At 34.9% G+C, this 15,705-nt stretch overlaps 2 protein-coding genes across 3 annotated transcripts; both read right to left on the reverse strand.

Moving 5' to 3' along the window:
- Positions 1-33: 33 nt before the first annotated feature.
- Positions 34-8,821, reverse strand: LOC123311600 (adenylate kinase isoenzyme 5-like). 2 transcript variants are annotated; one of them, XM_044895651.1, is made up of 10 exons: positions 8,541-8,782; positions 8,214-8,396; positions 7,171-7,320; positions 6,775-6,985; positions 6,489-6,724; positions 6,261-6,425; positions 1,106-1,249; positions 551-716; positions 233-438; positions 34-181 (listed from the first exon to the last, which is right to left on the reverse strand). In XM_044895651.1, the coding sequence occupies exons 1-10, from the start codon at positions 8,679-8,681 to the stop codon at positions 107-109; spliced, it is 1,677 nt and encodes a 558-aa protein (XP_044751586.1). In that variant the 5' UTR covers positions 8,682-8,782; the 3' UTR covers positions 34-106. The 2 variants fall into 2 exon arrangements, with proteins under 2 accessions (XP_044751586.1, XP_044751587.1); XM_044895652.1 differs by lacking the exons at positions 34-181; positions 233-438; positions 551-716; positions 1,106-1,249 and adding an exon at positions 4,321-5,845 and having other exon boundaries at positions 8,541-8,821.
- A 1,693-nt stretch (positions 8,822-10,514) lies between these two features.
- On the reverse strand, positions 10,515-14,626 carry LOC123310770 (probable UMP-CMP kinase 1). Its single transcript, XM_044894413.1, has 3 exons — positions 13,746-14,626; positions 10,715-10,867; positions 10,515-10,645 (listed from the first exon to the last, which is right to left on the reverse strand). The coding sequence occupies exons 1-3, from the start codon at positions 13,765-13,767 to the stop codon at positions 10,515-10,517; spliced, it is 306 nt and encodes a 101-aa protein (XP_044750348.1). The 5' UTR covers positions 13,768-14,626.
- Positions 14,627-15,705: the final 1,079 nt, after the last annotated feature.

Here is a 15,705-nt window from a genome sequence, read left to right on the forward strand (position 1 = left end):
GGAATGAATAAGTCAGAAAAACTGTACAGAGAGTGAAACTTGCGTTGTTTTATTCGAATGAAGTGAAAAATATTCCTATGGTTCAAAATTTACATTGACTTATATTTCAACATTTGACCAAGGGGTCCAGGTAGGTCTGTACTTCGTTGAAAATAACTTCTGGATCTCTCTCAGCGTTGATCTGAAAAATACTCGTTATTATTTGGATATATGGATATTCCTTCTTTCGTACTTTTTTCAGTTTCTCGGTGTATTGTTGAACTACTTGGTCGTTGTGGGTGTTGAAGGTGTGAAGCCTCTTCTTGATAGTTTCCTCATTGTCGTCTACTCTTCCCGATGTTTTTGCCCTTCCCAATAATCTTTCTACCAGCACATTCTCGGGAGCATCAAAAAATAGTACTACAGAGACAGCACCAATTTTTTTTTCGAAGGCAATACCTAATGATTGAGTAAAATTATCAGAGATCAGAATACAAAAGTCACAAAAACATGCCATGTTTTCAGTTCAATTTATCATATAATTTGTTTGATCTATTGCAATGGTATTTACCTTGTTCTTTTTCTCTTGGATAACCGTCTATTAAGTAACCTTTGGAGTTTGGTAGTTCTTTCATAATTTCTTCTTTGATGAGGTCCAGTACGACATCCATTGGTACTAATTCACCTTTTTCCATTATTTCATTCAACTCTTTGCCCCTTGGAGAACCACTCTTCACCTGAAAAATGAGAAAAATTCAATTCCATAATTTTCCTAATAATCTAACGATTCCAGTTGAAATTCCCCATGGAAAAATTTGAATGACTTCAAAGTTTTACGAATGATGAGAATTCTTTTTTCAATACAGGAAGCACTTTGATATTTTGCATACCAAATTCAATGATTTTCGTATGATCAGCGGCTTCTAAGATAAAAAAAAAGCTATTTTTAGGGTCAAAATTTAGGGCAAAAATCAAAAACAGGGGGCTTCTATTTTTGTCTCAAGAATCATTGACCACATTTTGTTTCATTAATTCCTATATTTTTCATGTTGATGTTGGACATTATACATTATATTGTCAGATAATAGTGATCCAGAGATCGTATTTTTTAATGTGCTCCACTCACCTCATTACGTAGGAGATCTCCCGAAGACAAATGGGTGAAACCATATTTAGCAACAATTTTCTCGCATTGAGTTCCTTTTCCTGAACCTGGTCCTCCTAAAACCCAGATAATGGGAACTTTGATGTCAGCTGATGGTGCGGTAGGCTGTATAGCGAAAGAAAAAATATATTAACACTCGATTATTATCGTAGAGCTTTTTGGAAACTTTATCTTTTTTTGGGTTTTCACTTTGAATTTTTATATCTTGATTTGTTTCCTACCGAAAATTCAGTTGAAAAATTAATCTTGAAAAATGATGATTTTAAGAAGATAAGACCTTTTCAATTTATCAAAAAAAAAGTCGTTTAACCGAGATAAATTGATTTTCTATAATTTAACATTTATTATTATTATTTTAACTCGGAGACGAGTAATAACCTACTAAAAAAAAAAAATTCACGGCTGAGTTGCGTCTAATTCTCCATTATGTTCATCCTAATTACCTCTGATGCCATTGTATGAACTTGATTAAATTTAGCACGTATGTACAATCAACGAACGAGGTTGGCGTGTCACTGTAAAAGCGAGGACTGACTAAAATTCGCCGTTTTATCAACTACTATAATGCTGCCAAAAAATTCAGTTCGGTTTCGTATTTTTTTCAGATAAAAATGTCATGGAATTAAGTGTAATATTATTTTCGCACATTCAGATAATCATAATAAATATTCCGAACAATGCTTCGAAGCAGTAAAGTTATGTTATTTTTATATTTCGGTCTATGTAATATTATTTTTAAGTTGAATACTTTTGTAGTTTAGTTGTTTTCCAAATAATGACAAATTTTAATGATGTCCCAACAGAAAAATATTGGTTCAGTAGAAAAATTTTTATTTAAAAAAAAAATTTCACACTCTCTATATTCGCAATGAAGATTTTTTGAGTATTTTGAGATAAAGCAGTTACATTTATTTCAGTGGCTTAATACGCTCCTGAAGTTACGTGCCACAGTTACTGTTAGAGAATTACTAAGAAAACGCCCCATATAAAAAAAATTACCATCCTACCAAACCTATTTTTGGTTGCTTTGAATTTTCTTTTAAAAAGTTAACTACTTGAACATCTTCGTGGTACTAAAAATATGCCGTTTACTTGGTTTTCTAGCTACAGTACCTACGTGTTTCGAATTGACACTATCCTGGTACGTGCTGCTCTGATTGTTGCCAGCAGTAAATAAAATTAACGCTATCAAATTATTATGATAACTTCGACTATATTTCATTAGGTATTCTTGAAATTTTTCTATGATTCAATTAAACAAGTCGAAAAAATCGATCGTTTCGTATAGGGCTTCATGAGTCAACAGCATACCAAAAATGATGTAATGAAAGCTGTGGACATATCTCACGTGTTGTGTTTACACAATTAAAAAACACCTTGTCACTCACTATCCAAACCGAGGTTCAGAAAGATTTGAAAATATTATATAAGTTTCGAGCATTCTCTCGAAATATATGTATACGCTGTATCATCTACTCTATTTTAAAAATAATGGAAAGGAACGGGAAAATTCACCAGGTCACTCTTTCGCAGTTGATCTTCATTCATTCATTTCGAGAAAACCACGAATGACATATTTTTTGTTTCATTTTTCTGTAGATGAGTATTTTTCAAGGTCCACACCCTAAAACCCTAGTGTCAAGGAACACCTATCATGATATCATTTGGAGAGTGTGAAATGTTGTTTTAAAAATAAATCACAATTTATTTACTCACTCTTCTACATGGTCTATCGATACAAGATTTGTTCCCACATGTACGTGAGACTTCAAATCGATTTGGTCTTCTGGACATTACTTGTTGTCATTTTGACAAGATTTCAGCTTATTTTCTATAAATTGTTAACGCATTCAAGAGTGAAAAATAGACGAACGCAATTAGAAATTTGTCATTGTCACAGTATTATTTTTTTACAAGCACATATTTATCATTATAATAATCCTGATTCTCCCTAGTTACCGAAGTACTCATCAGAAGCTCTGTGAGCTTGTACAATTTTTATGAGTTACCATCCAATTCGACGATGGTATACACCGGCATAGAAATAGTAAATGGAAACGGGATTTTTTTATCTCGCTCAAAAGCCAAAAAATGTCCAATCAAAAAGACTTTTTTTTACACATATCATAGACAAAACATTTTTATCAAATAAAATATATTTACAATGTTCGCCATCCAGAAAATTTCTCGAAATTTTAACGATATTATTATCATGTGTGCTTTATAAATATATCTGGACAGCGTGTTCCAAATACTATTTCTGCTCTAATTGTGATGTAACTTCAAGGTCCTAAGTGAAAAGGAAATTTTTCAGCTGTTGAACAGAATTTTTTAAGTTGAATACGTTAGACCCTTACAAGTGATACAATTTCGAAAAAACAATTGGCTTATTGTTTTCGACAATTTTGAGAATGATGAAATGCATCAATTTTATCAGTAGATAACAAATTGATAGTTGAATATTATTTAACGAATGTATGAGGGAAAGTAACAAAATTTATTATTTCAACATGCAATCGATTCTTGACGACTTGTAGGTTATGTTTATAGAATAAAAAAACAGAATTGCTGCGAAAATAAAACATCATGAAGGCAAGAATCTGATTCGAATAACTCTATCTGAATAATTAAGAAGAGTTAATATTTTTTTGACCTTAAACGACATTATTTGGACGCACGAAACAATAATTCATAAACAGACGGTAACAAACTGCAATAACTGATTTTTATCAGGAATATTTGAAAGGGTGTACTCACGTCTTCGAAAACCATTACGATCAAATGGTATAAAATGAAGCTATATCTTAATTTTGTTCGCTGAAATTAGAAAACAAGACCACTTTCAGTGTATCGATTGACCGCCAGAGGTTAGGGGAAGGTTTATTATCCCGAAAAAAGAGTATGACCTAGATTCCGCCTGATCAATTCAATTGTAGAAGAATTGATTATTTACTTGTTCATATTCTGTCTTATTTTGAAAATCTCGGTCGATGAAATAAGAACAAAAATGGATAAGTGTATAGATATATATTAATTTGGATTCTCGATTATGACTACACACAGATCTTAAGGGTCCGAGTAAAAGCTTCGTATGAAATATGTACATAAACATACGAAAAATCCAAAAAATTTAAAAATTTTCAATACGGCAAAAGGGAAAGAAAAACTGGGGAATATTTCCGATAAATTTTCTTTATTCTTCGAAATTTTCCTACAGTTTGTCAAAGAACATGAAATTCTCTAGATTTTCATCAAAAATAGTTAGTATATATGTCAGTAAATGAAATTTGGTCAGTAGGTTAGTAACATAACATTCCATACAAAATAATGGGTCAAACTTGTACATGCATATATTATTTCTATTCTATTTTCTCCAATGTTGATGTAGTGGACCGAAGTTCAGTTTATATTCTATGGACGGATTTCATACCCTGCATTTTTTTGTATTTTTTTATTTTTCATTTAACATATGGCTTTTTTCAATACAATAAATATAATGAAGAAGCAATGTATAACCTTATTTATATATTATAATAATTATATAATTTACAAAATTTCTATCTCTGTTGAAAAAAGAATATATGTTTTCTATATTTCTTACAAAAATTTCAACTATTCTATAGGACGTTGTAAAAAGTTATAGTACTAATAAATCTTTGTACGATGAGAATGGTTGGTCCTCATAACAATAGGCACGTTGAATTTCATTCTTATTACACATAAAAAGATTTCTATTAACTAATAATGAAATAACGGAATGTGCATTGAATATTTCTTAAATTTATATATATCTAGGATTCATTGACATCCCATGCGAAAATTTAATTTCACGAGGGAATTTTTTAAAGCTAAATTTATATTATCATTACCTCTGTGACCTGAATAATAAATCAGTGAATTTTTCTCGTGCTGTTTTTGTTCATGGTAAATTGAAAAAGAAATTATCCTGTGAAGTTAAACCTATCAACTAACCAATAATTTGATTTGGCATCTAACTTTACAAATCTCCATTTGAAATTCATGATTTCCAACATTAATAACTTCTCATCATTATTCTCATCAACAATTTATGCAACATGTTACATGGCATGCTAATATCACATTCAGTATTCCTGAAAAATTTCCGCTAACCACTCAAGTCAACACTCTTCAGTTGCTCTATTAGATGTGAGCATCCATATAATTAACTGCGTTATGATTAGTAAGTTTTTCGGTAGCTAAACTGGTGTAAGAGGGTAAACCATTATTTGCAATCTTTTTAGCCACACTTTTTGTCCCGTTCACCATTTTGTGTCCATATCCGTTAACTTGATGCGAGATACCGTTAGCTACACCGTTAGCTATACCGTTAGGCACGCCGTTAGCTATGCCGTTAGGCACACCGTTAGCTATGCCGTTAGGCACACCGTTAGCTACCCCATTTGCCACTCCGTTAGCCACAGTCTTTGCTGTTCCGTTCGCTGTTATGCCGTTTGTCAAATGTGACACACCATTAGCCACTCTTTGACTGATGGTTTCAACAGGTACGTCTGGCGGATGTGGAGCATGGCCATTTGACAGATTACCATTCGGAACGACAGCTGAGTTCTCCTTGGGATGAACATTTTCAATTTTTTTGTCGTTTTGTATGTGCTCGGAGAGTCCACGAACCACGTTCCTGAAGTCCTCCTGAACTGCAAGGTTGTCAGTATCGCCATCCACCTGAGGAAGAATTGAGTTAACAATTTCATTCCTGAAGTGAAATGTGTGTATTGTGCCTTGCTGATTCAAGAGAGATGCGCTTTCCATTCAATTGGAGAAGCGGAGTGTAGTCAGTTGGTCAGATCTGACACGAGATTTCGTGGAAAGAAAGCCTGACTTTGGGATTTCTAATTTCTAGTGTAACATTGCTCTATGTAGGTATTACATAGGATAAATATCAGATAACTTTTCTCGACGGAGCAACAGCTCTACTTTAAACGTACGTGTGGATTTTAGTAGTTAGTAGTTTGCCTGATACCTTTCTTATCATTTTGAAAATATAGCTTATAGTGTAAAATTTCCCAAGTCAGTGTGAGGCTTTATGATTTGGTGAATTTGGTTAGTGTACATGTTCGTGTGAATGTATTCGACTCACAATGGTTAATCTTCCTATCTGATCCATTGTCTTCAGCATCGGCAGTGAAGATTGCCTGAAAATTTCAAGTCTTCTTCTAAATGCTGTGACACTATCATCAAGCCTTCCTCTGCCTAGCTGAAGTTTACTGCAGTCCAAAAGTATTATTGTGGGTTTCTGTTTGAACTGAAACAAATGGAGTAGAATTATTACATTTCGATACAAACTGATCAAAAGTACACTTCTTACTTTGGCCTCGAATTCTGTAACTTGTTGCATATCTCTCGGGAAACCGTCTAGAATGATTCCTGGAGCCACGAGGTTCATCGAAAGGTTAGCTTCTACATATTTCATGACCAGTTCTAGAGGGACTAACTCTCCACTGCTTATGCACTCCTTTATCCTGTTCGCTTCCCTACTCCGAGGATGCTCTGGAGGTTCTGCAGCTGCTCTCAAGAATTTACCTAAACTTACGTGGGCCCAACCTGAAATCAACATGTTACATCATTTTCAAAAGGGGTTTTTGGGTACCAACCTGTATCTCTCGCAGCTTGACTACAAAGGGTTGCTTTGTTACTTCCTGGTCCTCCAATAACCCAGATAACAGGTGGCCATCCATTTTTCACCGGCGTGGAGAATGCTTCCGCGTTATTCGCGTTGACTGATATTATTTGTGTTTTTGGTCTTTCCGAATTGTCTTGGCTTTTATCTGATTCTTTTCCTTGTGGTATAGAGGCGAAGGATTGCTGGAAAGTTTTGAATTAGTGTAAATGAGAAATGAGAGAAGTCTGCGAGATTGTTCAACTCCAGAACCAGAGCGGTCAGCCATCCAGATACTGAACTTGTTTGAAGGCTGCTTTTGGCTCTCAGAAAAAATACTATTCTCCCGATGTTTCCATATTTGAACTACGATTTGTTTTTTTATACATACCCTCGTGGGAAGTTCTGTAGATACATCGCTGGGTATAGGAGCAACTTTGCCATTGCTGAAAACTGGCGGGTTATCTTGTTGGCCCAATATTTTGAATACGCCGGCTTTGAAATCGTTATACACTTCAGAGGGATGTCGCTCGCCATTTATCTGAAAGATAACGAGTATGAAAACTAGAAGAAGTAGGCAAGGAACTCGATCACATGATCTCTCACAACTTGCAATCATTTTGAAGAGTTTAACGATAACAATTTTCGCTCTCTAGAGGCACTTTCAAAAAAAGTTACCATCCTCATTTAAATTAAAGAAGTAATTTTTTCCTACCCTTAGTATTGAAGATAAAAAATCCAGCTATCTAGTCTGGAGGAACCAGAAACAGCCAAAATTAAGCAATTTGGAATACCCTGTACATTTCCCCCAACATCATTGTCATTAATGATGATATCCCTTTGTCACAAAGTTTGAGTTGTTTGTCTGGGAAATTCCCAATATGACAACTATTATTCTTCTAATGCCAAAGACGAATGGGGTGAATACAATATTCATGAATAATAATAAAGTTCGGAAACAGCTTCATAGTTGTGACCCCTTTTTTTCAAGAGCCTGGCTAATATCATGATTTAACTTGAGTCATAAAGAGTACTATTAAAGAAACTTTTCAACTCGATGAAACATAGATTCTGTCTGATTTAAATAGGTGCATAATTTATATTGTTTCGTCATCATGTTTTTGTGCCGTATCAATAGATGCGATCTGATATATATTTTGTTGACATCGCGACCCAGTCAACGACGGTATATCGATTTTGAGAAGCGCGCTTCACGAGCATAATTCAGGTAATTTCTGAATCGAAACGGAGGTATTGATAGATATAAGCTGCATTTTTAATGATATAAAACAAAATCCTGTCATGTTGTAGAATTTTTCCCAAATCCCAATACATTTGACGATTTTCAAGAATTAAACATACAAAACAAGAATTTTAGTTTTAGTATCTATTTTATAGTTGTATTCTCCTTTTTTTTTGCGAGTTTTTACTCACCGTCAACAGAAGTCCATTCTGATCGAAATAATCAGCGACAGGCGTCACATTCTTGTAAAAATTATTCAATTCCATACGAGCTAAGGACAATACCACTTGCCCCAATTTGGCACCATAATCTATTTGTCTCTCTAAAATTTTCTGTCTCCAAGAAATGAGGATTGCTCCACTCACCATCCTGATCTGAAAATTGAAACAACACCAAATTTTAAATCCCATCGAAACCACCTTTTGAAATTTGAAATTCAAACAAATGAAAGGCCCAAACAAATGAGTGTATTGCCGAATACATAATGTAATTTCAGCTAATAAAAAATAAATACTCACTTTTTCTGAATACTCGACCACATCCCTCATATTTCTTGGGAAGCCAGAAACGATATATGTTTTAGCTTTTATAGCCATTTTCATTTCCAACATCAGAACTTCCGTAACCGTTTTGCTGGAGAGCAATCCAAAGTCTTTCATATCTGCCAGGAAAAATATGTTTTAGGTGAACAGTCAAAGAGTAACGTCCAAATTAGTGCAATTATCGGCGCAATTTTCAATCCATATCATATAATAATTTTGAACATTGGTTCGGTGTATCAAGTGCCTTAATAATTTGAGTCGAGCGAACATTCTTTCTGCTTTTAGCGTTATTGTTCCCAGTCAAGAGTTATATCTCCACATTTATAACAGTCACGTTATGGATTTATGCATGCATCTCTTGTTGATCAGTTCCCATTTTTCTTCATCGATGTAAACACAACCCTATGACCTTTCGGAAATAAAGCAATGTCTCAACTTTCATTGCCAATAATTTATGTACGCATTGAAGTGTGAGGCCACACAATATACAAAATTGAAGAATAAGGATCTAATCCTTTTACCATAATAGAAGTGTTAACGAAAACATTTTTTCAACTAACACTCCGAGCTTCATTATCCATATGGATGCGATCTAATATGAAAATCCCCAAATTCCTAACTCGATTGGTCACATACACTGCGCAAAAAAATTAACGCACATTATGGAAATCTAAAATTTATTCTACAACTGAAGGTGTTTCCAATGATAATTATTTTTATCAGAATTATGCATGCATATGTTATCCACTTTCAACGATTTTCTTCAATACAGAAGGTTTTTCCCAGCAGGAATAAAAAAGATGATGTTATCAGATTTTGAATGTATTGGCTCCATTCTAAAATCAGTTGTTCTCGATCAATTCTAGTGATCAATAGTTTTTCTTTCGTTTGATTTTCTACACTCGATCGCTATGCAACGCGAAACACGCAATTTGACCCAAGAGGAATGTGCCCAAGGGGTAGTTTTGCGAGAAGAAGGGTGGACATACACAAGAATTGCAGAAAGGTTTGGAGTTTCCCATACAAGTGTGTCCAGAATGTTGCAGCGATTCAGGGAGACAGGTATGAATGTCCGAAGACCAGGACAGGGTAGACCACGGGTAACAACTGCCGTTCAAGAACGTTACTTGAGAGTTTCTTCGTTGAGATAACGGTTTGCAACCGCTCGCCTCCTTCAAATTCAGCTTGAGCAAACTCATGAGGTGCAAATTAGCACTCAGACAATAAGAAATCGCCTCAGAGAATATGATTTAAGGCCTCGTGTCGCGGCGAGAGGCCCAGCTCCTACCCCAGCTCATCGAAGGGCGCGTTTGGATTTTGCGAGAGAGCATATCCATTGGGAAGAGGCCGATTGGCTCATCTCCACAGATGAGTCTAGATTCTGCCTCTACCATTGTGATCGACGTTCCCTTGTATATACAGACGTCCACATGAAAGATATGCTCAGTGCAATTTCCTGAATACTATTGGTTTCGGGGGAGGATCGATTATGGTATGGGGTGGAATATCTTTGACTGCTCGCACAGACCTAGTGGTCGTTGATAATGGAGCTATGAATGCTGATAAGTATATAAGGAACATTCTTGAAGAGCATGTAATGCCATTTGCCCCATATATTGGTGAAAATTTAATTTTTATGGACGATAATACCAGACCCCATCGTGCGCGCATCGTTCAGGAATACCTTGAAGAGGTTGAAGTCTCTCGAATGGAATGGCCAGCAAGAAGTCCAGATCTCAATCCGATTGAGCAGGTTTGGGACAACCTCAATAGAAGGCTGAGAAGTTCAGAAAATCATCCAGATACTCTTAATGACTTAGGAATACAACTCGGAGAAATCTCTGAAGGATTAGATCAGAACATTTTCAGATCACTCATTACATTAAAGTATGTCAAGTCAAGATATGTATAAGGAGAAATTTTCCATTTCCCATGATACACGGGGATATCTTATTCTGAGGCATACTCACCATTTCCTATTGCATATTGTTGTAGTAGATCTGTCATATTTATATGGGTTATTCCCTTATTTTCTTGCATCAAATTATCACAGTGAGTTACTTTTCCACTACCTGGACCCCCTTGAAAATGAAGTTTCGGTTTTAGTATCTATTCCTACCACCAAATAAAAGCAATATTCAATCACATACCTAACACAAATATTACAGGCACTTTGGGCACTTCAAATTCGACTTCACTCTCATTATGTAAAGGTTGTTGGCTGGCTGACATATTTTCCGGATTCCTTGGCGTATTCCTGGTCCAGGTCTCTTCCTCGAATTCGTTGGTACCATCAGCTCGTTCTGGAATGATTTCAAGATTTGCTCACTTTTTCAAGCAATCTAAGATAATACTATAGGTGTACCACTTTGTATTGATCTAACTGACTTTCAGCTGAGTGGCTTGAAGCAAGTACCACCTATCTCTGACAAAATTTCGATACTGGCTCCCAATGATTTCCGTATTTCAGAAAGCCAAAGGAAAATTTTGAATGGTTACAGATAGGCATAAGAAATAATGCGATATCATGAAAAATGGGTGTTGATACCCACCAAATTGTTTAACATGGTATATTTTAGTTTATCGTTGGTTGAAATTTTATAGTGATTCATATCTTCGTATGTACGGCTTACATATAGGTGTCCCTTTCAATTAGGTATATGTGTCAAAAAGGCGAATGCAGTCCTGCAAGCCGTGTCCCTTCCATATTTTTGAATCTTTAATTCTTGATATCTAGCCATGGCTCAGTAAATCTATAGTGTTCTCTATCTAATAAAAGAGTCTTACTGAAAAAATGGGTAAAGCTTTCCTTTTCTCAATGGCACTTCTCTGTCTTTGTTCCTCTTTTACCACTTTTGTTTTCGATGGAAAATCGATCTTTTTCGTGGAAAGATGTCATTAGTAGGTATTATTCTTAAGGAAAACTCTGAATCTTCAGTGATTCTATAGCCGATTAGAATCTAGTACATCATTAAATATTTATCGGCTTAGTCATTCGGTATGATTCTAAATGTTCAGACTGTACCTATCAGTAGCTTATTGAATGATATTTACTGTTTAATGAAAATTACAGCCGTTGGTTTAGTCAGATCGTTATTCGGATCAGTTTTATCGGAATACTATTAGTCCTGAGGTTCTAAACCGTGATACGTCCGTTTTATGAGATGAAATTCTGAATAACCAATGAAAGCAGGACAGTATTCTACTTGAGGATTCCCAGCATTGAACTACATGCTTCGCACCAACTAATCATCTTTCAAAAACTGTATATTCCTAAATAGGGGGTAATATTAACGTTGTCAAAAAGATTTTGGTCGGTCAGATGTATTTTTTATATATTTCAGACGAATTAATGAATGATCTGACTGGACTGAATAATGTTTCAAGAGAAAAATTCACGAAAACGACTTAGCTTGCAATCAGATTATGAAAATGATGCAATAAACCATGCATACATATACATCTATAACGTGAACACAAATAAAGGTATATTGGTCATGATTCAAAACTAGAAATTCAAAACTAGAAATTCAAAATGTAGTGAGATAGATAGACATATTTCTTTCTATTTACGATGAATAAACGTAAAATTTGTGTCATAAAGAGTATACCCCTATATTATTGTATTTATTCAAATATGAAGCCTGTTATTGTCCTAATAACTTATGCATAGATATTCGTTAATAATTAATAATAATGGATTCCTTCAGTAAAACCTGAAGGGTATATTTTCATCTCCATGAAAATCGATAATGTCCTGAACAGAATCGTCAGAACTTCATTATATTTGAATGAGTCAACTTGAAAGTCAACAATCGATAACTATTAATTATAAATACCCGAAGGATTTCACTTCTAAAGCACACAGTCGGGAAAAATCTATAGGTACCCTATATTTCATAATAGTACAATGGATGGTTGGAATATCTAGGTATGTAATTCTGACCTGTAGAAGGTAATGAAATTATAGGTCTCGAGATATCCTCATAACTACTTCGAAAGCTATGGTTAACTGAAAAATATGTAGCTTTGGTTTCATTCTATCAGTATGAGTTCTTTACGACCTTCAATAATACAGGGTGTTTTCAAGGGTGATTTTTTCGACTTATGATAGAGGTCATTAGAAAAATAAATCACCAAATGAGTACTTCACATAAAAATTTGCTTCTGAGCAGCATCTGCTTAGATACAGATCTCTAAAGAAGAGAAAAAGAAGAAGAAGAGAAAACGGTCAAGATGGCGGAGCTATCATCCCTCGAACTTTCATGCGATTTCTAGTATTGGGACCCGAATCTCAAATGTCTAGAGACAACTGGTTGTCTCTAGTCTGACCCCATCTTTTTGAGAGTTTTTCGAAGGTCAACTTTCGAGTCGCTTATCTTTCAGGAAAATTATCGTAGATCTAAATGAAATACATATTCTGAAAGAGCAACTCTTCTAGTAATAAATCTGAGAATTTCATTCATCTCGGCCGAACTGTTCGATCTTGAGAAAGTTTTAAATGAACCCAACTTTTTGGGAATTTTTTGAAGGGCATCTTTACAGTAATTTATCTTCCAGGAAAATTATCGTAGATCTAAACGTGATACTTATTCTGAAAGAGCAACTTTTCTAGTGGAAAATCTGAGAATTTCATTAATCTCGGCACAACCGTTCGGTCTTGAGGAACTTTTACCTTTTTTTTTGGAATTTTTCGAAGGTCAACTTTCGAGTCCCGTATCTTGCGGGAAAAGTATCATAGATTCAAATGTGATATATATTCTGAAAGAGCAACTCTTCTAGTAATAAATCTGAGAATTTTATTCATCTCGGCACAACCGTTCGGTGTTAATAAGGAAGTTTCAACGAACCTTTTTTTGGGAATTTTTCTATGGTTAACATTCGATACTCGTATCGCAATCTCAATAAAATCATTTTTCGATATTCTAAAAATTTCTCTCGAGTTCTGACCCTCATGGCAAGGAACCGCCCTTGCTTCCCAGAAGAAGTAACCTCTGCCTCTCCAAGTGCCAGTGTGATTGGCTGAGAAATCCTGAATTTTCTGAAAGTATAGAACTACACAGCAAAGACTAAGGCCCTAGTTTTTTCTGTGTAGTTCTATACTTTTCTATGCAGTTTTGTACACTTGAACTCTTGAACAATCCATGTCATATTTTCATTAGGTTGTCACTATTTTCTTACCAGTATCCAAACAGATTCCCATATTCCAAGATCTACTTATGGTTAGGCAGGGTTCTTAAGTCATACGGATGCAGACAGAGACGCGGATGACGCGTCGTCGTTTGCGGTTTTTTCATCGAGATCCAGACCAAAAATTGTAAAATGTCCACCTTTCACAGCACACTCGATCCGTTTTCCGCGACCATCCGTTCACAATTTTTTTTTTGTGAAAATTGGACTCGGTTCGATCCGCTGACAAGGCATGCATGAAAGCGGCCTACTAGGTATGATCGCGTCTAATTTGAATGGATCTACCTGACCAACTGGTTATTTTTCAAGTTTCATTTCTAAATAATTAATTGGAAAAGCAGGGACGACGCTTCGTTGTCATGGTTATCAAGGGCTGCGTCGTCGCATCAATTTATCGAAAGTGACCCCTATTTTGACGGCGCATGTTGATAGATGAAATTTCTACGTGTCTCGGGATTCAGAGATCATGCGAGATACGCTGCAAAAAGTTGTCTAGTAGGTGCTGGACGAAGAAACCATTATTTCAACACAAATGGAAAAAATTTCCCGGATCCCAAAAATGGCAGCCTCTTTCACTTTTAACTAATATACAGGTTATGGTTATCCGGTGGACATTGATGCTACAACTTGTGATAGACCAGGCCATGACCGTTCAGCATATCAGAACTTCCATAGACAAAAAACCTGAAAGTGAAAATCTCACCTTTCTCGAGATAATTAGCATTTATTTCTAAATTTCTAGAAAATCGCTATCCCATCTTGAATTTTTAGGTGCTATGTCTACAAATCGAGACTAATTGAAATATTTTTGGTGCTGAAGATTGAAACGAAATTTATCCATAAAATTCAAGAAGATATATTTTTGGTTGCAAAATGGCGCATGCGCTACTTCAATATAATAAAAAATCTTTTTCATTATTTATGGAATGATTTGATGATATGAATATAGATCGTGTATTATCGAATTTATAAGGTATTTAGTTATGGTGTTGATTGAAATATATAATAACAATAACGAATCATCATGTTCAGTAAAAAACTAGGATTTTGCTGAACGATTTTTCAAATGAGTGCCTGAAGGAGATGACAGGACGCAGAATCTTTTTCATTCAATGATTTCCTGTCTGGGTTATGGCTCTTCAACAAATTTTTGATTTTTATATAAAAATACCATACAAAAGCTTCAACGGTGTAGCCGATTTCAGAAATAGAAAAGAGGGAGAGAGAAACTTGATCAAAAGAAAATTCAAACCCTCAATCTTTGGCTTTGTGAACTGATGTTAACTACCAATTTTTCAATGTATACATGCATCATCATCATTAATTTTCAATTTAGCCGGAAGACTTTTGACTAATTTCATAAAAAGAAGTACATTAAAGAGCTATTTCATTAGGGTAAAAGTAGAGGTTTGCATACATGCATTCAGAAGGAATTAGAGAAGTGCATAGGAGAAGATTTTCGTTGTCCATTTCTTATAATTTTCATCTAAGGACATTTTTGAATTGGGAAAATTATATGTTCAAATTAATAATTTTCCCGGACCTTCACTACCTATATAGACTCCTAGAGAAGGATGTCCCATGAATAAAATATATATCATGGCCAATACCACATTACTTCTATACACGAATTTCTGAATATTTCAAATCCCCAGTTGATTTGAAATAAAATTACACGTTTTGGGAATACTCGTAGGAAACGTGTTAATTATTTAACTTCTACGAATTCTCGTGCTCTGTAATGATAGGCCTCATAAGGAATATTCGAGGGTTTAATTTGAATTCTGTTTGAATTCTACAATTTATTTATCAACTAATCAATCATAATTTGTAATTAAATAGTTTCAAACTTCTAGGTCGCGTACATATCATGGTTCATGAAGTATGAGCAGGGACATTGGTATACTCAGAGACAAGGGTGTACTGGGTGTACTCTACCTCTCTAACTGAA

Source organism: Coccinella septempunctata, chromosome 4 (assembly GCF_907165205.1).
Source record: "Coccinella septempunctata chromosome 4, icCocSept1.1, whole genome shotgun sequence".
In the NCBI taxonomy this organism is placed as follows: domain Eukaryota; kingdom Metazoa; phylum Arthropoda; class Insecta; order Coleoptera; family Coccinellidae; genus Coccinella; species Coccinella septempunctata.

Bases quoted from the DNA above. Each gene is read 5' to 3' on its own strand.
- LOC123311600 (XM_044895651.1), bottom strand. From the start codon at position 8,681: ATGAAAGACTTTGGATTGCTCTCCAGCAAAACGGTTACGGAAGTTCTG. The intron at 8,397-8,540 runs GTGAGTATTTAT...TTCAATTTTCAG, and splicing joins TGGTCGAGTATTCAGAAAAA to ATCAGGATGGTGAGTGGAGC. The intron at 1,250-6,260 runs GTGAGTCGAATA...TTCGCTATACAG, and splicing joins AGATAGGAAGATTAACCATT to CCTACCGCACCATCAGCTGA.
- LOC123310770 (XM_044894413.1), bottom strand. From the start codon at position 13,767: ATGGGAATCTGTTTGGATACTG. The intron at 10,868-13,745 runs GTAAGAAAATAG...AAATCATTCCAG, and splicing joins GGGAATCTGTTTGGATACTG to AACGAGCTGATGGTACCAAC. The intron at 10,646-10,714 runs GTATGTGATTGA...TTCATTTTCAAG, and splicing joins GCCTGTAATATTTGTGTTAG to GGGGTCCAGGTAGTGGAAAA.